The sequence below is a fragment of the Salvelinus sp. IW2-2015 genome, linkage group LG22 (genome assembly GCF_002910315.2).
Source record: "Salvelinus sp. IW2-2015 linkage group LG22, ASM291031v2, whole genome shotgun sequence".
Taxonomy (NCBI): domain Eukaryota; kingdom Metazoa; phylum Chordata; class Actinopteri; order Salmoniformes; family Salmonidae; genus Salvelinus; species Salvelinus sp. IW2-2015.
The window spans coordinates 17,329,177-17,352,776 of record NC_036862.1 but is presented as its reverse complement, the minus strand read 5'-3'; the positions used below and the strand labels follow the sequence as shown (position 1 = coordinate 17,352,776).

The following is a 23,600-nucleotide window of genomic DNA, read 5'->3' as shown; positions in this document are numbered from 1 at the left end:
AGGAACAGTGTCCCTCTCAGTGAGAGCTGGCTGAAAATGGCTGCTGCACTGCTTTAACCCTTCTGGCTGGAGAGGAGGATAAATCTACTCTGAGAGGTGGAGGAAGGAAAGATGTTAAGGAAGKGAGGAGGAATAAGAGGTCAAAGCTTCTGTGTTCACAGAGAGAACCGAATCACAGGATGCTAAAAACCTTGACGGAAAAGAGTCAAGGCTTATCTTTGTCCCCCTTCCCTGTCACCTGACCAATGTGTGTGTCCCTCTGTTGTTCACACTTCCCTGAAAACCCAAGCAGCTCTTTCCAAACAAACGAGCGGGGCAGCCATCAGAAACAAACACTGATGCGTCCCTGTGAAATGTCACAGCCGGAGGAAGAGCAACAAAGAGAACCCCTGGCAGGACCTTCCTCCTGCTGCGTGTGTGGAGAAGGCATGTGTGTGTGTGTGTGTGTGTGCTTGTGACAGTGTCACAGTGTTTGTATGTGTGTGTATGTGTGTGTGTGCGTGCCTGAGTGCATGCGTGCATGTTTGCGTGCGTGCATGCATATGCATGGCAAGAAGGTGTAACTAATTGTTCTCTGTTATCTCTTGGTGGGAGTCTTCCTTAGAACATCAACTAACAAACGTTGTCCTCTCGCTGTTGGCTGGATGACAGAGTGTTAGGGGTCAGAGGGTCAGAGGGAAAGGAGAGCAGATCAAGAGATGTTCAAGAGAATTTTAAAGACAGGAAGAATAATTCTGGATCAGGTTACTTCTCATATTTACAGTCCACAGTCCACTAGTATGCTTTCATATTTTATTATTTGAGCCTGCAAAATAGAACTGTACATCTTTCATAGTTGGAAAAAAAGGTGCTGGGGGGGGTGTTCAATAGTGATTGCTTGCTGATTAAACACGAAGGACGGAACACTGAAGCTTTACAGAATCATAGTCATTTGCCCATATCCACAAAGTGTCTCAGAGTTGYAGTTCTGATCTAGGATCAGGTTCCCGCCTGTCCATATAATAAAAGGTCAAAGATCCTAGATCAGATCCTACTCTATGAGATGACTTTATGTCAATATAGGCCCTGGTGTCCAGACAGGCAGTGTCTGTTCCATCTGTGAGAACCTCAAACTGCACATACCCTCATTAGAATCCAGCTTGCAGACTGGAGGACAGAGGATCGAGGCAGGGTTGAGTTAAAAAAWAWATATATTTCACCTTTATTTAACTAGGCAAGTCAGTTAAGAACAAATTCTTATTTACAATGACGGCCTACCCAGCGAGTTAGCCCCCCAGTGCCCGGGGCAGCAGCCTTCAAAGGACCCATTTTCTCCCATAGTGCACTTCTGCCARCTCTAATTACCCAGCAACCCCCATTGAGCGGCCACTGCCGATCGCAGCCACAGGAAACCCTCATTTATGTTGTTCAAAGTGAAGGTCTGCACTGTGTCCGTTAGGACTTTACCAGTTTTTTCTCCTTCAAGGATATAGGTCAGTCTCTAGGGCTGGACTCACTAATCTCCACACAGCCTCACAGCTCGGCTGTAAAAAGGATACACCGCAAAGGGGTGGCTAGTGGTTACAGGGTGGACACTGAAGGTTAAAAAACGTTGACCTTTACAATGTTGACGTGTTTAGTCGAAAAGGATTCTGTGTTTTTCTCTGGCCTCTCATTCACTCTTTCTCACTCTCTCTCTCATTCTCTCCCTCTCTGTCTCTCACACTCTCTCTCACTCATATCTTTACCATTCTCTCACTCCGCTMCCCTCACAAAACCCCCCAAAACCATGGCAAAGTGTCCACAACATGTTCTCTTTCTCTGACTCCATGATYACTCACTCACCATACTGGCAGCGTGTTCCTTGGAAGCCTACAGGACACTGACAGATCTGGTCACCTCTCTCAGCACACCTGCCCCCATTGAAGCAGGTAGTAGCAGCACACACCCCTGTAGAACACAACGCACATCAGTCACTCCYGTAACACCTGCAAATGCTCATACACATCATGGCACGACAACACATGAACAATTAATTTAATATGTACGATAGCGCTAAATTTGTCCATATATAAATGTGTTAATACAAAAATAATATTCAGTGTTTGACTTTGAACTCACGGTGCAAACAGCCCCTCTCCTTGCCCCTCTGTGTCCACCCAGGGCAGCACCTGTACACCCTGTGCACATCCATACTGTACACCTGCCTGTAGGCTGTATAGTAGCCTGTTCTGCAGAAAGGAAATTACATWCAGGTGTAGGATCTTAATTTGATCAACCTGTTGCAGGAGAACTTTCCTTCAAWGCAGGAAATGTTAAACTTGTAGTGTATTTGAGGTTTTAAAAGGCTTCTGAAGTTTGTCATTTCCACTTTGACATTTCAGACTTGATTTTCCCTCAAACCCTACYAAAATGTGCATTCATTAWAATCCACACAACAATTCKCATTTCCTGTTGCTGCAGGATTATTTCCCTGCTGTAGCAAACTGGCTCAAATTAAGATCCTACATCTGTATGAGCCCAGTTATGAGAGGAGAGACTGAGTACAACTATGCAACAACAACAACAACAACAACAACAACAACAGGGTATTGGAGAAGACGTGCCACTCACCTCCTTTCGTAGCCAACACACCAGCGGTGGCCAGTGCAGCCTTGCTTCCAGACCTTCACCATCCGAGTGAAGGCCTGGACACAAGGCTGGCGTGCACCCAGCATGGACAACTCCTGCTCCGCACACACATTAGGCCTGCAGAGACACAGAGAGGATGGTTCAGTCTGTAACACTTTACATTAAGTAGCTTGTATACCTGTGTAGTAACACTATAATTACTCTGGGTACTAGGGCTACATTGTTATATACCATGTTGTTATCATCAATTTAATCATTGATTTACAATGGCATAAAAATGGAGATGAGCGGTTTAGATATCCTTCAAGTTATTAGTGATGGATACACAGGACAGGAGAGGGTCAGGGTTGAGGTCAATGAGAGAGAGTTTTTACTCTCCTCCCTCTGACACCAGAGTTTCTAACCCTTATCATGAACCACCCAGCAGCACCAGACCCTCCAGCGTCTTGACAGGTGCCCAGCGTGTTCACCCTAGATGAGGTGTGTGTGTGTCTCCCAGGGAGCACGCCGACACAGGGGAAACACTGACACAATCCAAGAGGAAGCAGATGCACACATTCCAACAGACACAGTAACATACATTACCTAGATCTTATGTCTATTCACAGCATCAGATAGACCTGGGAATTTAGCAATTGGATTGATTTCAGCAATAATTGGCCATTGTTAGGAGTATCTCATTGTTTAGCTCAAGGCACACTATATGGCTTGTGRGTTACCTGCTGTGGGCTCCATAATGTAAAGTAAAATCATTCTATCTGCATCTGTAGTCTGGGTTTTGGTCTGTTCTACTTTAGAATTCCCTAGACTCATGTTCTCAAATACTCTGCTAGACTTGGACAGTGTTCCAGATACCCAATAAACAACCAATAAAACTCCCCAGGCAATACCAGTTTCTTATCTCATCAGAGAAAATATGTCAGAATGTGTGTGCTTGTTTGTGTGTGTGCATGACTTTGTGCATGTCTTCCTGTCCGCCAATGAAAATGCCAAGGTATTCAGCAGCTGAATATCTACATACCATCCATCATAAATATATCAAGATGTTGTCAGAACAGGGATTTATAACACACTTTTGTACAAATGTGTATTTCTGCATCTGCACACACCATCTGGGTTCAATAGACAGCAGGCTAGGTTAATTAGATAAGGGAAGTTTTAGGCTCTTATAGTCATGAAAATATCCTTCTGAATGCGTGTCCTGCACACGCTCATTCTTTTCGCGAAGTCTCTTGAGAAATGCACATTCCTTTACATCCTCAGCATAATAATGATCATGCTTGCCGGGTAAAGTAATATGGTTTATTCTACGTGGGGTGACGCCTAGAGGACAAACGCATCCAGAGTACTGCTGTGCAGTCAAAAAAGACAAGAGTACACCGTACAGATATAACGTTCGTATCCAACAGTAGAAAACAGTGACAACAACGCCTAATAACCATGATACGAGGCTGTGGTTGATCCCTTTAACCAAAAGCATGTTGAAACATGCTGCAATAAAACATTTCCATTGAAGAGCCGCGAAAACCAAGTGGACTATTTATTAATTTGGTTATTTACAGACTCAAATGTTCATGTGTCTCAGACACAGACAGTGTAGTGTGCTCATGTATTAGATGATTCAACATACAATATTCGAGCAACTCTAAATTCACTCACATGTCAGGTTGTAACTCCAGAGATGATGCGATGCGCGCGGTGTCCAGTGCTATCATACACCACATTAAAACGTTCAAGAACATTATTCATTCACAGAGGGAAGACTACAAAGTAAAGAGTGATGCGGTGAAGGTAAATATCTCCTATAGTCCCATCAAATAATGATGTGCATCCTGTCTCCGACTGTGAACGCATCGAAACAGGACTACAATGCTTCCAGATTGTCCCGTGTCTAGAGAGTTTGAGAGAGGGTCTTCTTGTCCTCAGCTTGCATCCATCCCCCTTCGTCGTACGAGCTCTATTCACAAGAGTTCCGGAGTACCACCCACGAGCACTAGAGGGTCCCTATCATCACCAATGAGATCGATCTTTATTCAGCTCTCCCCTACCAAGAGCTTTTCAACTGTGRATTTTGATCTATGAAAAGTGCAGACTATTGAACTTTAACTTCATACACTAAATAGATTCTGATTGGTTTGATTATTGATCCATTTACGACCTTTATTTACGAGATCAAAAACATTTACCAACCCTAAGACTTTTTGACACCTTCCCGCTTTATTATGGTTTTTTTCTGGAACCTGTAGGACTATTTGATGGTGTTTTGTTGGAGTTCATTGAGGATTCAATTAGAAACCGTTGATTTGGAAACAGCGACCTCCACTGTTGTTGTCATTGAATCGTGCATTTACAAATTGCAATGTATTATAGGAGACTACCCTACAGCTCAAATGTGCGGTTCTCTCAGATGTTAATTCAGATGTTTTTTTGAATGTAGGCTCACAGTGCTGAGTGCAAAGTGSTTCATGAATGGCTTTATGTGTGTGTTTTTCTCTCCATCCTAGTCTTCTCAAACTTCTCCCTCTCTCTCCACTTCTTTCTCTCTTTTTTCTCTTTCCATCATTTACATTTACATTTAAGTCATTTAGCAGACGCTCTTATCCAGAGCGACTTCTTCTCCTTCAATCACTTCAACTCCACCTGTCACTTTCTGCATCTCCTTCTTTGCCTTCTCTTTGACATCTACTTTTATTTTGTCAATCTCATTCACTTAATTGTTTAATAATCTCTCCTGTTCTTGTAATATTCTACCTTCTCTTATTCACATCCACTTTCAACCTTTCCACTATCTTATTCTTCCTCTCCAACTTCTCTTTCTTCTTTTCCAACTCCCAACTTTCCAACTTTCTCCAATATGTCTAGCTTCTTGCTCTTTTTCTCCAGTTTCTCTTTCTGCTTATCCAACCCCTTGTCATTCATCACTACCTACTCCCTCTTCTTCACCACCTATCTCTGCATTGCCACCTTCTCCTTCCTTTCTACCCCTCCTTCTTCTTCTTCATTTCCTCCTTTGCACTCTCCACTCCTTGCCTTCTCCAACACATTCTCTTTTATTTCCACCTTCTCTCCATACTTATGGATCTTCTCCAGCGGTGTCTTCTATAATCTCCTGCATCCATACTCTCTTTAACTCTCTCTATCTCCCTCTCAATCTCTGCACATGTTTTTGCTCAAACCCTCAAATAATTGTAATAAAACTGCTGAATAAGTAGGCTAAATCATTTGTATCAGTTAATAATACGTCGGGCAACATTTTAGGAAAATCTATGCATTCTTATGATCAAACAATAAAAACGTTTGCTTAAATATGTTTTGACCCATGGTTAATAAGTACCCACCATGTGAGTGGAGAAATCCAGTGGTGTAAAGTACTTACGTAAAAATACTTTAAATAATTATTTAAGTAGTTTTTATGGTATCTACTTTTRTATTTATATTTTTGACTACTTACTTTGACTTCACTACATTCCTAAAAAAAATACTTTTTACTCCATACATTTTCCCTGYCACATTTTCGATGCTTAGCCGGACTGGAAAATAGTCAAATGCACGCACAACAGAACATCCATTGTCATCCCTACTCCCTCTGATCTGGCAGACTCGCTAAACACAAATGCTTCGTTTGTAAATTATGTCTGAGTGTTAGTGTGGCCCTGGCTATATTTACATTTAAAACGCAAGAAAATAGTGCCGTCTGGATTGATTAATATAAGGAATTTGAAATTATTTTGATAKTTAAGTATATTCGAGCTATTACATTTGCTTTTGATACTTAAATAAAAAACAAATACTTTTAGACTTTTACCCAAGTAGTATWTTACTGGATCACTTTTACTTTTACTTGAGTCATTTTCTATTAAGGTATCTTTACTGTTACTCAAATATGACAATTTGGTACTTTTTCCACTCCTGTAGAAATCATTATCACAGATGTAATAACAGATATTTTACAGTATGGAAAACAAMAATTTTCATGTGACGTAAACAACTTCCTGTTTGGGTCCACCATCCATGACATTCATTCAGGGCGGTAGTGTACGTTGTTGTCCCTTTCAGACTCCTGGAATCAACATCTAAAGATGCTACATCCTCTGTAATGCACCTTTGAATCTTCAGCTGGACCATATCCGTTTTTGCACGTATATTTAATTGCTGGGAGAAGAACAAACCAAAGGGTAAGGCCAGCTAGCTACTACTATCAGCTAGCAATGGTGTTTCGAAAAGCTAGCATGCTAGTGACGTGCTAGCTAACTGTCTGTCATACAGACATTTCAAAGTATCTGGTCAGGCCGCAGTCATGTAGTTAGCTTGCTACTCGCTGAATAATGCTTGGAATTGCATTTATGGGGCTTTATTTCGGTAAACATTACAGACAGTAAGCGCAKCAACAMAACTAACGTTAGATAGCTAACTTAGATAGCTTGCTAGCCAGTTCGAGACGTAGCGAGCTATTTTTGTTGATATTCCAGCCATCCAAGGTCTATTTTGGTTTCATTGGTGAAAATACTACTGTACATTTGGTATTAGTAAGTGGTCCTCYTCTGGAGAGTGGAAATGCATTCAGGCCGTTGATTCAGATGCTCCTTTTATTCTTATCACATGATGGCGTCACGAGAATTCGTTCTATTTTAATTCATAAAGAATACCATCGCCGTCAAGGTTTCCTGGGGTATAGTTAAAAATAAGCCTATATGTGGCTACATGGATAACCATTTATTTTAGGAGRTCTTCTCTTAATAGATAATACAATGCAAGCAAGTTTTACTTTATTGTTGTCAAAGGGAATCCCAAACTATATTGTGTAACCAGTTTGTTGGGTCAGCTGATATTGAAAGTGAAAATATTTTGTCTTTGTATATTTTCCAGCCAAATGAACGGAGCAGCATTCCCCTCTCCTACTGCAGAGATGGCGGAGATGAARCGCATCCACTACGAGCTGGAGTACACAGAGGGCATCAGCCAGCGCATGAGGATTCCAGAGATGCTCAAAATGGGCCCCTACGGTCATGACAACCCCGAGGCAGGCTCACGTGACCTGCACAACGTCATGATGCAGGTCCCAGAGAGGATCGTAATGTCCGGTAGCTACTATTGGTCCTCCATAGGGTCTCTGTAGTGTTGATACTCCTGGGCCATGTTCATTGGGCTCGAAACGGGATAAATTGTTTTCAAATGGATGGGGTTCTCACTGATACTAGTTTCATTTTCCATTGCAAACGATTTTAATCTTACTGAACATAACCCTGTATTGGCCTTTATGTGACACCCTGCCTGACTGCTTTTCTCAGGAGCTAGTGAGGACTCCCAGTTCCCCAGACCCAGAGATCTGGACCTGATCCAGTCCACRCCGCTAGAGAGCCTGTCCCTGAAGACCCCTCCWCGGGTCCTCACCCTCAATGAGCGGCCACTGGACTTCATGGAAATGGAGCYCAGTGCAGCCCCAGCCCAGCCAAGTGAGGAGGTAAGGTAGTGGGGGCGGGAGAGTCTAGAAATGGACAGAGATCGTACTGATGGGGTGATGCAATGGACCAGGCATGTGTGAACAAGCGGTATCAAACCCTGGTCATCCAAGCAGCTCAAGACTGTGCTAGCCCTCTGAGCTAAAGCCTAGACATTAGTTCTGTGAGCTTACACAAATGTTCAGATCTCTGGCAAAGCCATTTGTCTTGTGAGCATAGTTCATAGAACCACTTCCTCTACACTAACAATGGGAGTTTATTTGAAAGTCAGTATTTTACGGGAAGAGGATATCAGTATTTACATGTTCTCCACTCCTCATAGGTGCGTTCGCAAGGGCGGTTGCGGCGSGAACGTTCAGCCAGCGAGAACACCACTGTCCGTCACAATAGCCAGATTGCCAGAAACGATTCAACGTAAGTAGCCTATCAACTGTGGTCCATACCCCAGTAGTGCCATGCACAATCCACCACCACACCACACCCCTCTCCTCTTCCGCAAGCCTGTTCTTCTTCCTTCCATCTGTCCAGTGGTTTCCACTGTCTGCTGGCCTGTTTGTCCATCTCTCACTCTGTTCATTTGTTGTGTTAATGATCTGGCTTTCGTTGGGTGTTTCTAGCCTGTGGTGTTGCCCACTCTGTAGCCTGTTTGGTTGGTAGTTGTATCTGGGTCTGCACCCTGTGCTGTTGCAGTTCTGTGTCAGTGTGAGATTAGTGCAGCTCCCTCCTGTCCTGAGCATGGTACTAAAACTTACTCTTAATTCTCTTCACTATTAACCTATGAATTTACTATACTGTACCAGGGAGAGGCACATTACAGTAAACATGGCATAGAGCCATTTKATTTGTTAAAAGCTTATTTCACTATACAAAGTCCTTAGGGATCCTGTTTTGTTCAGAGCATCTTTGTGGGGGATGACTCATTGGGACCTTAATTAGGACCTTTCCATGCTTTTGTGTCCGTATCTCCCTTCCTGGTAGAGGGTTAGGTATAGTTCAGTGGTGCACTAGTATGATCTGTTTGACATCACCCCATCAGTACCATCTCTGTCACTCTTTGGTGGCTGTTATCTCTGCGCAGTGAGTAAAGTGCGGATGGTCTTTCTCCCCTCCCTCTCCTTCACTCTCTCTCCCCCTCWCCCCTCTCTCTCTCTGCTCTGTTTTCTCTGGCTTGGCCACTCATGTTGGTGGGGGCAGTGTGACCCCGTCCCTCCCAGCCCCTCTCCGCGCCTGTCCCCCTCTCGCCATGGCCGAGGACGAACAGAACCTGTACAGCGCTAGCGGCGTTCTCTCTTTCATCCAGTCCACCACGCGCCGGGCCTACCAGCAGGTCTTGGAGGTTRTGGARGAGAACCACCGCAGGTGACCCCATGACCCCTCCTCTTAAGGTCATCTCTAGGCTGACCTCTCCCACTCTGCTCACCGTGCAGAGATTAACCCCTCAATTCAATACAATACAATTGTATTAATCCTCTCTGAGGCAATGAAGTCCCTGCTGTTGTCTCTTTCGCATGGACAGGGTCATCAAATCAGTTCTCGGCTGTTGGACAATTGAACAAAAATTATAATCGTATAATTTGGACATTTGCTCAATGAACAAAATGATTTGTCTTGACCGTATTTTAATCATTTKTTTTGGGGCAATGGGTAGGGAACACCTGGTAATWTGTAACACTCAGTAACACTATTAATATGTCATGATGTATATTTATTTGTCATTGCAAATCAAGATTGACTTTGTCTGATGTGCTGTTATTGAGCTGTGGCCTCACTCAGTGCTTGACTGAATTGGTTGAGAGGAGAGTAGTGTGTAAAGCYAAGTCATATTTTCATTGGAAACAGAAGAGTTTTAAATTAGTGCTGTTCTTGCTCGATCCATGTGCTGTAAGGCCATTATCAAGCAATGTCAACAGCCAACCTATATAGTGATGTGTATTGTCTACTCTGAGGGGAAGTGTATTGGAGATGAATATATTGGTAGTCTTACAGAGGTCTGTTTTACACTGTATGATCAAAGTCATGAGACATTGGAACTATGAATTTCAAGAGTGAGTGTGAGAGACTTTGGGATTGCATGTGTGAGACACTGTACTTTGGCGTGCTGCTCTATCTCTATTGCTTCCTCTCTCTCTTCCCTGTTTCTGCCTTCTTCAGCAAGCCATCGCTGCGAGGGGGGTCTGCCTTGACCTCTAATCCTCTGCATGAATCCAGGTAACTCCACCTGGCACGTAGTTTGAGTTTGAGTTTATTTTATTTTTACAGGGACAGTGCACATTAATCAACGTTTCAGTAAAAGTGCCGGTTTTAGCCAGCCGGCTAATTTTCAACCGCAGTCCCTGGGCAGGTTATAAGTAGACTTCACCCCTCTCTCTTTCTCCCTCTCCGTTCTTTTTCCTCCTCTTTCCTTTCATCATATAGGCCATAGTTATTGTCAGAAGAGGATGAGTGTTGCTGTCAATAATATTTGAGAAGATAGTTGGGCAATGAATAATGCATGTCTATTGAACTGTTGTCAATGTATTGTCAATTTATTTATAATAGACAATAATTGATTGACAATCTGTCTTTTACATCATCATTGATCAACGATCGGAAAGATCATCATGCCTGATCCATGGATAGAAATGCTTAACCAGGATGTGTTTGGTCTATTTCTCTTCACCCAAGGCTTGCCCTGGCCACTCTAGACACTACTCTGGATGTCTCCATGGCTCCTGATGACATGGCTGTCGTAGATGCAGCAACACTTCGACGGCAGGTCTGCTCCTAATACATTTAGACTGTACTGTACTTAATGATATACTGGAAGGTATATCATTAAGCCCACATGTTTTGTTTTTGCTATATTGGTTGGTGGTGTTGATGTGATTTTCATTGGTGTGCCTATAGATCATTAAGCTAAACCGGAGGCTCCAGCTCATAGAAGAGGAGAACAAGGAGAGGGCCAAGCGTGAGATGATCATGTACTCCGTCACCGTAGCCTTCTGGCTTATCAACAGCTGGGTTTGGTTCCGCCGCTAGAACCCTTTCCTCYGATCCACTGTCGGAGAGTGGAGAACAAAGCCTCTCCTCTTCTATGTGTCAAATGTTAGCAAAATGTARTCTCTGCACTTAGTCCCATCACTGGATGGCCTTGCTATTGGGCAATGGGATGTTTGTTTCCATTTAATTTTATTGTAACCATGTACTTGTACATTTTTTTTTACAATGCTATATAATTGGATTTTTTTGGGGCTTAAGAAGCAAAGCTTGACTCGGCTGTAAACATTTCTTAATGATACTCAGTTGTAATCATTGCCCCCGAGGCATTTCCAACAGATAAGAGGTCTAKAGAAAAGGAAAAAATAAGCCACAGTGGAGACAAATCGAAATGGGCTACATATGTTAAATATTTATTTGGGACTGGAGTGATGTGAAAAGATGTAAAAATGTTGTGAAGTACTACTGTTAAATTGTAAGATAATACATAATGTTACATTTTCTCATGAGTTTAATTGATGTATAATACTGCAACGAAACAGTCACACTATTGCRATTACACCATTTGATTCATTATGTATGGCCCATATCCACCAAGCCATAGGCATGATATGCTTTTTCTCATATTTTATCTTCAGTTCCTACCTTTTTTTTTACCAAGAACTCGCTGGCTGGAGCACAATGTTTCCAAATTGGTTGTAGTTTTCAGTCATAATGTACCAGCATATTATGCTGAGATTCATACAATTTTATTTGAATAAATTACAAAATAGTAAATTCTGATGTTTAGATATATTAGTTGTTACCGGTATTAATTAGCAGTGTTGGGGAAGCTACTATGAAAATATAGTTTACGGAGCTACCAATTACTTCACACTGGAAGAAACTAAGATACGCTAAAGCTACCCTTAAGAAYAATATGGCTTCATTAACTAGTTACTTAGAAAAAGTAGTTCACAACCTCCAAACTACTTCATGAACAATTATCACATCTAAATGTCATAGACTACAAATTGCAAGGACATATCACTCTTGGGTCAGATGTTAAAGAATGTGTAATTTAGCCCTTTGAACACAATGTGATTTAGCCTATTAAACACCAAGCTACTGCTAAATATATTTAAATTACTAGTTGAACTAAATGTAGGTCACTACTCCGTAACACTTAATTAGTATGAAGTATATTGTTATTACAAAGTAAATTGGAACCACGTCTATGGTTGGAAGTTGGAACCCTCTTATGATCATTTTCTAAACTGGAACAAACTTAGCGCTTTAGGGTTGCTGTCCGGAACGTGTTTATTGTTACACACCGTCAGAAACTGTCATGGCATCCGGATACATTGTAAATCGTGGTGTGCTAACGTATGGAATTCACTATCATCATGTTTGTAGWAATGTACTCCTTACACAGACCCGAGAGAAGAAGCGATGGATGAAAGCATATACTCTTTTGATGGAAAGAAAGTTGAAGATAGAAGGGCTTCCACCACCTAAGCCACGGTAATGCTAGGTAAGATAGCTTGGTATCATAGGGATCAAGTCAAGGCCATTTGTGTTGGTTCTCATGGTTAACGTTAGCTGAAATTACTATATTATAGCCAATATAGAAGACCACTGTATCTTAGGTACATACTGATTACATGCACCGTGGTCTTAGTTATTAATTTCCCTATGTTCTGTCTCCTAGCTCTCAAAAGCCTAACTGGGACTACCATGCAGAGGTCCAGGCATTCAGCAGCCGCCTTAAAGAAAACTTCTCCCCAGAGCTGCTGAAGATAGCCTTCGTGAACCCCTGTTACATTCAGTCAGAGAAAGAGAGGAGGCAGGCACTCGGCGTGGACTCTGAAACGGCCGCTCTGGTCCTGGGGGACAACATTCAGCTGAACACACAGGGCTTGGAGTTCACCAAGAGCTTCCTGTCTGACTGGTGCAGGGCCAGCTTCCCTAGCCTGCCCAGCAAAGGAGTGGTCGCCATTGTCGGCCACCTGACCAGTCATCCAGTAGTTTGCCATGTGGCACGGAACCTCGCCATCGAGGACCTAACTATGAGCGCTCAATTCCCTGTCCCTGATGAAGTATTGCACAGTACGTTCCTCGCTGTAATCGGAGCACTCCAGGAGAGCAGTGGACCTGAGAGAGCAGGCCTTTTCCTTCGGGTAAGAGGAAGATCCTCACAACTTTCAACACACACCCAACTAACGGTTAAGATTAAACATTTCAAATGAACATTAGATTGCTTGTGTGTCTAAAGATGATCACACCTCCCATGCCCTCTTCTCTCCCACCAGGATTTCCTGGTCACCCAGTTGGTAGGTAAAGACCTGTTTGAAATGTGGTCGGTGGTGAACCCCATGGGGCTGCTGGTGGAGGAGCTGTCCAAGAGGAACGTGGCCCTCCCAGAGCCTCGCCTCACCAGGTCGGCCGGCGCCAGCACCGTGCTCCCACTCTACTTTGTAGGGCTGTACAGGTACGCCTCACTGGCCACTCCCATCAGTATGCCTCCTGATAAATCCAGGAGGTTTTCCTGATCACGAGACCTGACCAGGAATACGCTGTGACCCAGGACCTAAAGTCTTTTRCCCCCTGGTCGGGACAGATGATCAGGAAAAACTCTTGCCGTTACTTATGGAGTGTGTGGTAGTGTTCTGCCGGTAGTTTGTTTATTGATTATGCTACTGAGTGAGTGTGTGTGTTTGTGTCCTCAGTGATAAGAAGCTTTTTGCAGAGGCTCCAGGGGAGACCGTTCTGGCTGCAGAGGAGGAGGCGGCACGCGTGGCCCTGAGGAAAATCTATGGCTACACTGAGAACCGGAGACCCTGTGACTTCTCTGCAGCAGAGGAGCAGCTCGGGTTCCTACCCTCAATCCATCAGCAGCAGCTAAAGGACATGTCACCCCAAGCACTATAATGTCTTCCATCAGTTGATGACAGCTCATGACATGCCAGAGGGTCAAAGTCAAGCAGTTCCCTTAGCCTATTAGGACCAACCTCTCACAGACTCATAACCCCAGACCTAGGGATACCCTCCAAACTGTGGTCTGCTCAGCCCTGTATATTAGAGGACTGTCCTTTGGCAAAATAATGTTTTTTTGTGTAATATATTATTGATGTAAAAGCTAAATGTTTCATGTCCATAATAAATATGTATCACTGAGCACGTCTCTTGAAATAATGTTTATTATACCATCTTTGGTTTAACCTGTCTGCTTATTATTGGGTGTTATTCATTGATGTATGACTGTCCCACAACAGTTGACATTAGTCTGCTCTAAAAAAACATGGGTTAGCAATGTGCAAAATGTCTGGATTGATATCACAAGAGCAGAATCCACGACACTATAAATTGGAAGGTCATTTTTGGGCTAGTCAGGATCACCTGCTGTGATTGGTTGCCAGGACAATGTCCKTGACATCCATAGTGGGAGATGTGGCTCCCGCTTTTATCCACTGCAACCAATCGGKAGAACTTGGAGTGAGAACTCGACTTGAGTGTCTGGCCTGGTTTATTAAAGCTGTATTTTACCATGAAAAGTCTGACACCAGTATAGACACCTGTTTTGGCACTTTGCAAATGCACTTTTATTGTGCATTTATTTGCACAGGATGGGAACCAACTGGATAATTGCTCTTAGACCTCAACTGGGTAATCTGTCTTTTACTTCAAATTACTTTCACAGAAAGTATTTGGATTCTGTAATTCATTATTACAAATGGAATATTTTATCTGTAGTGATTGCAAGCAGAACATAGCATGGCTGAACAGTGATGTTACATGTGGGTGTGTAATATACACTCATTTCACTCTCCATCCGGCCSACTTCATGCCAACTGTGCTATCATCCCTCCCTGGTCCCTCGAAGCATCGGCAGCAGAACCTGTGGGCTTAGCTTCCTTCTTGTCTGTTCTTTTTAAAAGCAGTCATTTAGACTTAGGTGGAGAATGAAGGGCTCTATCTGCAGGCAAGAAGTGTAGGCCAGCCCTAATAGGCCTACATCCCAATATATTCATCACTAGGATCACAGAGCAGGGTAGAAGGGGTTGCATCCTCCTCATTCATGTTCATCTGTATTTTGTCTTAAAATTAACARCTGCACTTATTTATCTGCACTGATAAATTTGTATTGAGAGACTAATGTTTCTTGGCCCGGATTCAAAAAGCATCTCAAAGTAGGAATGCTGATCTAGGATAAGTTTTGACTTTTGAATCGTATAGACAAGAGGGGCAACCTCATCCTAGATCAGCACACCTATTCTGAGATGCGTTATGAATATATGCCCTGTACTCTTGACCTATTTTAAGCAAGTGTCCTCCAAGGTAAGCTGTCAAAGCAGATCTTCTCTCAGATGTAGGCTACTCAGTGGGACCTAGTCACCCTTGGAGTTCAAATCAAATTGTATTTGTCACGTGCCGAATACAAATGCTTACTTACAAGCCCTTAACCAACAACGCAGTTTTAAGAAAAAATATGTGTTAAGAAAGTAMTTACTAAAATAAACTGACTAACAAATAAATACATTTGAAAAATTACAAATAATTAAGGAGCAACYATAAAATAACAGTAGTGAGGCTACATACAGGGGGTACCGGTACAAAGTCAATGTGTGGGTAAACAGATTAGTCGAGGTAATATGTACATGTAGGTAGAGGTAAAGTGACTATGCATGAATAATAAACAGAGAGCAGCAGCAGCTTAAAAAATGGGGGTGGGAGGGGGGCAATGCAAATAGTCTGGGTAGCCATTTGATTAGCTGTTCAGGAGTCTTATGGCTTGGGGGTAGAAGCTGTAAAGAAGCCATTGGGACCTAGACTTGGTGCTCCGGTACCGATTGCCGTGTGGTAGCAGAGAGAACAATCTATGACTAGGGTTGCTGAAGTCTTTGGCAATTTTTAGGGCCTTTCTCTAACTGGTATAGAGGTCCTGGATGGCAGGAAGCTTGGCCACAGTGATGTATGTTCCAATAAACAGCACTTGTTTTTATACAGTAGGAGCCATGGATGTGAAGCAGTCACTCACATGGGCACAGCAGCCTTTTCTTTTACTTTCAATGCAGTAGTCCATCACACTATATGTACCTCAACATTGTGTGCTGTTTTTTTCTGAATGATAAGAAAAGCAATGAGAATAGCACATTCTCAAATAGTGRTCCACCACTAATAAATAAGCAATTTATGATTATTGAAATGTATAACACATAATCGCCTAAGGTGACATACAAATCTTCTACACATCTCTGACATCTTCAATTCTATTCTCTTCTAACTATTATATTCCTCTAATTCTTGTTCCAATGTAATGATACCCTAATAATAGATTTACATCTTAAGATGTATGAGATGAGGGGTGTTTCCTCTTTGTATGATGAAAAGGAATGTGCCTGGAATTAGGACATATGATGCAATGATAAGTGTCAAGCTGCTGGGTGGCGCTGGTTTGCCCATGGAAACCAAGCGCGGATAGTGCGTGACTCCTTGTTCAGCCGACAGCACAAGTAGCCGCTCTACTCCGTTCCTTTCAGACAGAGTCGGTACACGTTTAGCAGCAAAAGCTTTTCCCTTCACTTGTAATTCCCCATCCTTCCCTGGTTTTATTTTCTTCCCCTATTTGTCCCAGTCATGGCGGCGAGTGCGAAAAGAAAGCAGGAGGAGAAACACCTGAAGATGCTGAGAGAAATGACGAGTTTGCCTCCCAACAGAAAGTGCTTTGACTGCGATCAGCGCGGCCCAACCTATGCCAACATGACGGTGGGGTCTTTCGTCTGCACCTCCTGCTCTGGCATACTGTAGGTACACATGTGATTGAATGAGTGACCTTTTCATTCCGCGTTGACAGGCCGCAAACATGTCTGCTAACTAGCTACTTACTAACGTTAGCTAACTAACCGTTAGCTAGCTAACCGTTAGCTAGGCTAGCTATCCACCCCCTCCCCGTCTCTTTCCATTTAGAACTGCAATTGTCTTGTGAGTTGGGTGTCTGCTGTGCTAGCTATAGGTAACTAAATAGAGACAGATTTTCGCGATATATCTAGTACAATAATATGATAGTTACTAACTAACCAGATACAGATATCATCTATTTGGCTAGTAAGCTCGCTGGTGGCTAACTAGCTKGCCACATAACGGCAATTTACCGGTAGCTAGCTAACGTTAGCTGGCTCCAATCAGTTAACCAGTTTACAGTAGTAGTAGTAGTAACTAACTGGTAAGCCGCTAGAKGTGAAAGTGTCTAGGCAAGAAGTCTGACTATGATATGTGTGTTTTGTTATAGTTTAAGAAACGTGTCACCTGCTGCTGCAGTTTTTTCACATTGCAACCTGGACTCAGGGGTAGACGTAACATAGGGTGTGTTTGTAAATAAATTTGTAGTGCTCAAAGTGCGCTCTGGGCGTTCGTAAATTCTGAGTATTCAGAGCGGTCACTGGACGCTCTGGCGGAGGAGTAGGGTTGAACGGAGCGTTCTGACCTCACAACAGTAGTCAAGCACCCAAGCTAATTGGCTAGCTTGCTAGCTACTTCCAGACACAAATTAGAGAATACCCCCACTCTGACCATTTTACTCGCCCTAGCAGAGCTGGTTAGGCTGTTTTCATGTTATCCACAGCGTTGGTGACTGTATCTGTGCTGCTGGCAACAATTAATTATTCCTTTTGCTGACTTTTACTGACACCGGCCATATTCAACGGGTGTTGAGCATTGTAAATTCATCACTTATTCTGCGCTCTGGCAAACTGAGGGCCCTGAAATCAGAGTAGATTAGCCAGAATGATTTTACGAATGTGCCCATACTAAACGAAAATCCGGGACACTCAAAATAGATAGGGCTCTATTACTTTTTTTATTTTTTTTAAATGAGTTCAATTAAATTATAAATAAAGCTAGAATCCTTAATTTATGAGATTTGAGCACTCAACCTTTGGGTTGCTACACGTTCACTAGTATTATGCAAATCAAATTTTATTGGTCACATACACATAGTTAGCAGATGTTATTGCAAGTGTAGCGAAATGCTTATGCTTCTAGATCCGACAGTGCAGCAGTATCTAACAGGTAATATCTAACAATTCCACAACAAAACCTAATATCTAACAAATTCCACAACAAAACCTAATACACACAATCTAGTAAAGGAATGGGATAAGAATATATAAATATATGGATGAGCAGTGACAGAACGGCTAAGATGCAATAGATAGTATAGAATAGATACGGTATACAGTATATACATATGAGAAGTCATGCGAGATATGTAAACATTCTTAAAGTGGCATTATTAAAGTGACTAGTGTTCCATTTATTAAAGTGGCCAATAATATCAAGTCTGTAGGTAGGCAGCCGCCTCTCTGTGCTAGTGATGGCTGATTTAACAATCTGATGGCCTTGAGATAGAAGCTGTTTTTCAATCTCTCTGTCCTAGCTTTGATGCACCTGTACTGACCTCGCCTTRTGGATGGAAGTGGGGTGAACAGGCAGTGGCTCGGCTGGTTATTGTCCTTGATCTTTTTTGCCTTCTTATGACATCTGGTGTTGTAGGTGTCCTGGAGGGCAGGTAGTTTGCCCCCGATGATGCGTTGTGCAGACCTCACCACCCTCTGGAGAGCCCTGCAGTTGTGGGCGYTGCAGTTGCCATACCAGGCGGTGATACAGCCCGACAGGATGCGCTCGATTGTGCACCTGTAAAAGTTAGTGAGCGTTTTCGGTGACAAGCCACATTTTTTTTCAGCCTCCTGAGGTTAGGGTTACACTGTCTGTGTGCGTGGACCATTTCAGTTTGTCGGTGATATGTACACKGAGGAACTTAACTTTCCACCTTCTCCACTGCTGTCCCGTCGATGTAGAATCGGGCATCATATGAAGTCAAATGTAGCATCATTTGATGCAAAGTGCATCATATGGCTGTATTTTGAAAGTTATATTTCTTGAAAACTTGTTTGTTGACATGCAAAACAGTTTTGGACTATATCAACAATGGACTAATGAAACAAATACCAAATATATTTTTTGGGGTGGAGTTCTCCTTAAGTAACCTTATGTTTGTTACGGTTACATAAAACAGAACATGTACTAATTTGACCTTCACGGATTTTGGTTTACTATGGTACGTCTTGTCTATGAGACCAGCCTACACACTAGCTAGCTAACTTTGCTCCTCAGGTGGCTAGCTAACATTTGTTTAGTCTACCAACTAGCATTTTTTAGTCGACCACTCAGCTAGTTATCGAGCCAGGCAAAGTTGACCACAATAAAAAAAAAGTGTCATTTACCTAGCTAACTATACAGGTCGGCATTTGACTATTGATCATTCCCATTGAAACCTATTTTCCGGCTCACTATTTAGCTAACAGTATTAATGTGATCCAAGGTTGATGCTGTACCTCTGGCTTGTACTGTTGTGTAACCAAGCATCTGTATAGTTTGGGATTTGAGGATTAGTGGGACTGAAGCTGTGGTTTTCTCCTCCCTTCTACCACCGGAATAATGCAATGTCAAATATTGTTGAAGAAATGTGTGTCAAATATATATATATATATATATATATATTTATATTTATATATATATATATATATTTATATTTATATGTATGTGTGTGTTTAAAAAAATATATATAACACCATACAGGCAGGGGGAAAAAACAATAATTTTTGATGTGCCACAGCTATTTCATGTCAACCTGACCTTGTTTGTTCAGAATCTGACAAATGCCTGGTGGTTGCATGCATGGTAAAGAACGACCTGTTACATATCTCAAACAGAGGACATCACTGGTGTACTGTTCACCATTTTCTGGTTTGCAGCTAGGTTGAAGAACATCCGGTGTCTTCAACAGCAGCAAGCTTGTTTGTTTTTTTCATKATTGAAAGAATTCCTGCTAACATACAAATGAGATGAAAATGAACCCAGCGCTCCCTGCTTTGCTAGCCTATAATATTCTGCAGTAGATCTATATGATGTCATTATGCTAATATTTTCATAATCACTTGCAGAACATCTTTCCTCTCAGGTCTTTGGGGGGGGATTTCAGTTTTTTCTCTTGCTTACACAGTTAGGCTTAAAACCACCCATGTTGTGCTAGTCAGTACATTTGCAGTTTCTTCTCTAGCATCATAGTTTGTGTATGAGGTTTGCTGTAGCCTTCTGCTGAACTCAATTGCACCCAGTTTGCATAGGCTACACTGCAGAGCTAGATTAGCAACCTATACCTCTCTCGGTCTCTGTAGTGTCTTGACACAAGTTCCTGAGCACCAGCCTCACCCTTAGGACACAAGRCCACCACTGTTTGCCGTGCCCTCTGTGGAGACACTTGTGTAACCTTGTTCAGAAAGAAACACAACCACATTGGCCATTAATTCAATAAGATGTTCATTGTAATGTCCGCATTCATCAATGCTGCCCAGTGAGACGCCGGGCTTCACTTTCCTTCTTCAATGCCTCACTGAGGTCAACCTGTCATGGTCCATTAGCAGATAATGGTTAGCTTAATAATGGRAGAAAAGGGGAAGTGTGTGTCCCTCCCTTACTCTATTAAGACCTTAATAGCTCCATTAAGATGTAGGGGGAATTGAGACTGACTTATATGCTGACCACACCGCCTGSGTTGCATACGCAAGCATTGCAAAATAAATGMACACATACATGTTATTGAAACATTTAATCTAAACTGCTTGTGCGCGTCAACGAGTGTCTGCGTAGCCAGGCGCTAAAATAGAACTTGGTTCTATTTTTGATGCMTAATGCACTGCAAGTCCAGCCTTTCCCATCTCCTCATTGTTTTTTAGGAGAATAAATCCAAGTGGATGATTTGAAAGCTGAACTGAGGTCCACACTCCAGTCCAGTTGGTGGTAGTAATGCACCTTAAAGTTGGTTGCCAACCGCCATAGTCCAAAGAATACTACTTCCACTGATTCTGCTACTAATACTTCTACTGCTACTACTGATCTGCTACTACTGATTCTGCTACTACTAACTACTTACTACTGATTCTGCTACTACTACTACTACTACTTCTGCTACTTACTACTGCTACTACTGATTATGGTACTACTACTACTGATTCTGCTACTAATACTACTACTACTGATTATGCTACTACTGCTACTTACTTCTTCTACTACTACTCTGCTACTTACTACTGCTACTACTGATTCTGCTACTACTGACTGCTACTCTATTCTGCTACTGACTACTACTACTTGCTACTACTACTATTACTACTGATTCTGCTACTACTACTACTACTACTGCTACTACTGATTCTGCTACTACTACTACCTGCTACACTGATTCTGCTACTACTACTGCTACTACTGATTCTACTACTACTACTACTTACTACTGCTACTACTACTACTTACTACTGATTCTGATACTACTCTACTGCCTACTGATGATTCTGCTACTACTACTACTGCTACTACTGATTCTGCTACTACTGATTCTGCTGCTACTACTACTACTACTTCAAATCAAATCAAATTTTATTAGTCACTATACACATGGTTAGCAGATGTTAATGCGAGTGTAGCGAATGCTTGTGCTTCTAGTTCCGACAATGCAGTAATAACCAACAAGTAATCTAACTAAACATTCCACAACTACTACCTTATACACACACACAAGTGTAAAGGGATAAAGAGTATGTACATAAAGATATATGAAATGAGTGGTGGTACAGAACGGCATGGCAAGATGCAGTAGATGGTATAGAGTACGGTATATACATATGAGATGGGTAATGTAGGGTATGTAAACATTATATTAAGTGGCATTGTTTAAAGTGGCTAGTGGTACATTTTTACATAATTTCCATCAATTCCCATTTTTAAAGTGGCTGGAGTTGAGTCAGTATGTTGGCAGCGGCCGTAAATGTTAGTGGTGGCTGTTTAACAGTCTGATGGCCTTGAGATAGAAGCTGTTTTTCAGTTCTCTCGGTCCCTGCTTTGATGCACCTGTACTGACCTCGCCTTCTGGATGAATAGCGGGGTGAACAGGCAGTGGCTTGGGTGGTTGTTGTCCTTGATGATCTTTATGGCCTTCCTGTGACATCGGGTGGTGTAGGTGTCCTGGAGGGCAGGTAGTTTGCCCCCGGTGATGCGTTCTGCAGACCTCATACCCTCTGGAGAGCCTTACGGTTGTGGGCGGAGCAGTTGCCGTACAGGCGGTGATACAGCCGACAGGATGCTCTCGATTGTGCATCTGTAGAAGTTTGTGAGTGCTTTTGGTGACAAGCCCGAATTTCTTCAGCCTCCTGAGGTTGAAGAGGCGCTGCTGCGCCTTCTTCACAACGCTGTCTGTGTGGGTGGACCAATTCAGTTTGTCCGTGATGTGTACACCGAGGAACTTAAAACTTTCCCCTTCTCCACTACTGACCGTCGATGTGGATAGGGGGGTGCTCCTCTGCTGTTTCCTGAAGTCCACAATCATCTCCTTTGTTTTGTTGACGTTGAGTGTGAGGTTATTTTCCTGAACACACACTCCGAGGCCCTCACCTCTCCCTGTAGGCCGTCTCTGCGTTGTTGGTAATCAAGCCTACCACTGTGTGTCATCCGCAAACTTGATGATTGAGTTGGAGGCGTGCATGCCACGCAGTCGTGGTGAACAGGGAGTACAGGAGAGGCTCAGAACGCACCCTGTGGGCCCAGTGTTGAGGATCAGCGGGGGTGGAGATGTTGTTACCTACCTCACCACCTGGGGGCGGCCCGTCAGGAATCGCAGGACCCAGTTGCACAGGGCGGGGTCGAGACCCAGGGTCTCGAGTTGATGACAGTTTGGAGGGTATATGGTGTTAAATGCTGAGCTGTAATCGATGAACAGCATTCTCACATGGGTATTCCTCTTGTCCAGATGGGTTAGGGCAGTGTGCAGTGTGGTTGCGATTGCGTCGTCTGTGGACCTATTGGGTCGGTAAGCAAATTGGAGTGGGTCTAGGGTGTCGGTAGGGTGGAGGTGATATGGTCCTTGACTAGTCTCTCAAAGCACTTCATGATGACGGAAGTGAGTGCTACGGGGCGGTAGTCGTTTAGCTCAGTATCCTTAGCTTTCTTGGGAACAGGAACAATGGTGGCCTCTTGAAGCATGTGGGAACAGCAGACTGGGATAAGGATTGATTGAATATGTCCGTAAACACACCAGCCAGCTGGTCTGCGCATGCTCTGAGGACGCGCAAGGCCTGCAGCCTTGCGAGGGTATCACGTTTAAATGTTTTATCTTTTACTTACACTGCTGTTACTGATTCTGCTACTACTGATTCTGCTACTTACTACACTACTGATTCTGCTACTAACTACTACTTACTACTACAGTACTGATTCTGCTACTACTACTACTACTGATCTACTACTCTACTACTACTATACTACTACTACTACTGATTCTGCTTCTGCACTTACAACTACTACTGATTCTGTCTACTACTACTACTACTACAACTACTACTGATTCTGCTGCTACTACTACTAACTACTACTACTACAGGAGGAGAGATTACTAGAAACTAACTGGGTTCCCCTTTTATCTGTGGATTCATTGTCAGAGTAGAAAACATACAATTTTGTGTGACT

At 42.8% G+C, this 23,600-nt stretch overlaps 4 protein-coding genes across 13 annotated transcripts in view; 3 read left to right on the top strand and 1 right to left on the bottom strand.

Annotated features, from left to right (window-relative positions):
- Positions 1-1,512: 1,512 nt before the first annotated feature.
- LOC111949769 (EGF-like and EMI domain-containing protein 1) lies at positions 1,513-4,586 on the bottom strand. Its single transcript, XM_023967119.1, has 5 exons — positions 4,270-4,586; positions 2,593-2,727; positions 2,101-2,210; positions 1,825-1,929; positions 1,513-1,523 (listed from the first exon to the last, which is right to left on the bottom strand). Exons 1-5 carry the CDS (start codon positions 4,350-4,352, stop codon positions 1,513-1,515), a joined length of 444 nt encoding a protein of 147 aa, XP_023822887.1. The 5' UTR covers positions 4,353-4,586.
- Positions 4,587-6,592: 2,006 nt separating this feature from the next.
- LOC111949376 (mitochondrial fission factor homolog B) lies at positions 6,593-11,547 on the top strand. Of its 4 annotated transcripts, XM_023966475.2 has the most exons (8): positions 6,593-6,785; positions 7,477-7,691; positions 7,899-8,071; positions 8,392-8,483; positions 9,264-9,428; positions 10,221-10,277; positions 10,734-10,824; positions 10,956-11,547. In XM_023966475.2, exons 2-8 carry the CDS (start codon positions 7,481-7,483, stop codon positions 11,085-11,087), a joined length of 921 nt encoding a protein of 306 aa, XP_023822243.1. In that variant the 5' UTR covers positions 6,593-6,785; positions 7,477-7,480; the 3' UTR covers positions 11,088-11,547. The 4 variants fall into 4 exon arrangements, with proteins under 4 accessions (XP_023822243.1, XP_023822244.1, XP_023822245.1 ...); XM_023966476.2 differs by lacking the exon at positions 10,221-10,277; XM_023966477.2 differs by lacking the exon at positions 9,264-9,428 and having other exon boundaries at positions 6,594-6,785.
- Positions 11,548-11,964: 417 nt separating this feature from the next.
- LOC111949375 (large ribosomal subunit protein mL44) lies at positions 11,965-14,201 on the top strand. Its single transcript, XM_023966474.2, has 4 exons — positions 11,965-12,548; positions 12,736-13,204; positions 13,337-13,515; positions 13,754-14,201. Exons 1-4 carry the CDS (start codon positions 12,373-12,375, stop codon positions 13,953-13,955), a joined length of 1,026 nt encoding a protein of 341 aa, XP_023822242.1. The 5' UTR covers positions 11,965-12,372; the 3' UTR covers positions 13,956-14,201.
- A 2,256-nt stretch (positions 14,202-16,457) lies between these two features.
- LOC111949330 (arf-GAP domain and FG repeat-containing protein 1) overlaps positions 16,458-23,600 on the top strand; it is a 43,442-nt gene continuing 36,299 nt past the window's right edge. For 4 of the 7 annotated variants that reach the window (XM_023966406.2, XM_023966404.2, XM_023966403.2 and 1 more), the window contains exon 1: positions 16,459-16,828. In XM_023966406.2, the coding sequence (XP_023822174.1) occupies positions 16,662-16,828 (167 nt within the window). In that variant the 5' untranslated portion in view covers positions 16,459-16,661. Of the gene's footprint in view, positions 16,829-18,640; positions 18,725-23,600 lie in introns of those variants that run through there. The other 3 variants (XM_023966401.2, XM_023966400.2, XM_070434095.1) reach the window with 2 other exon arrangements.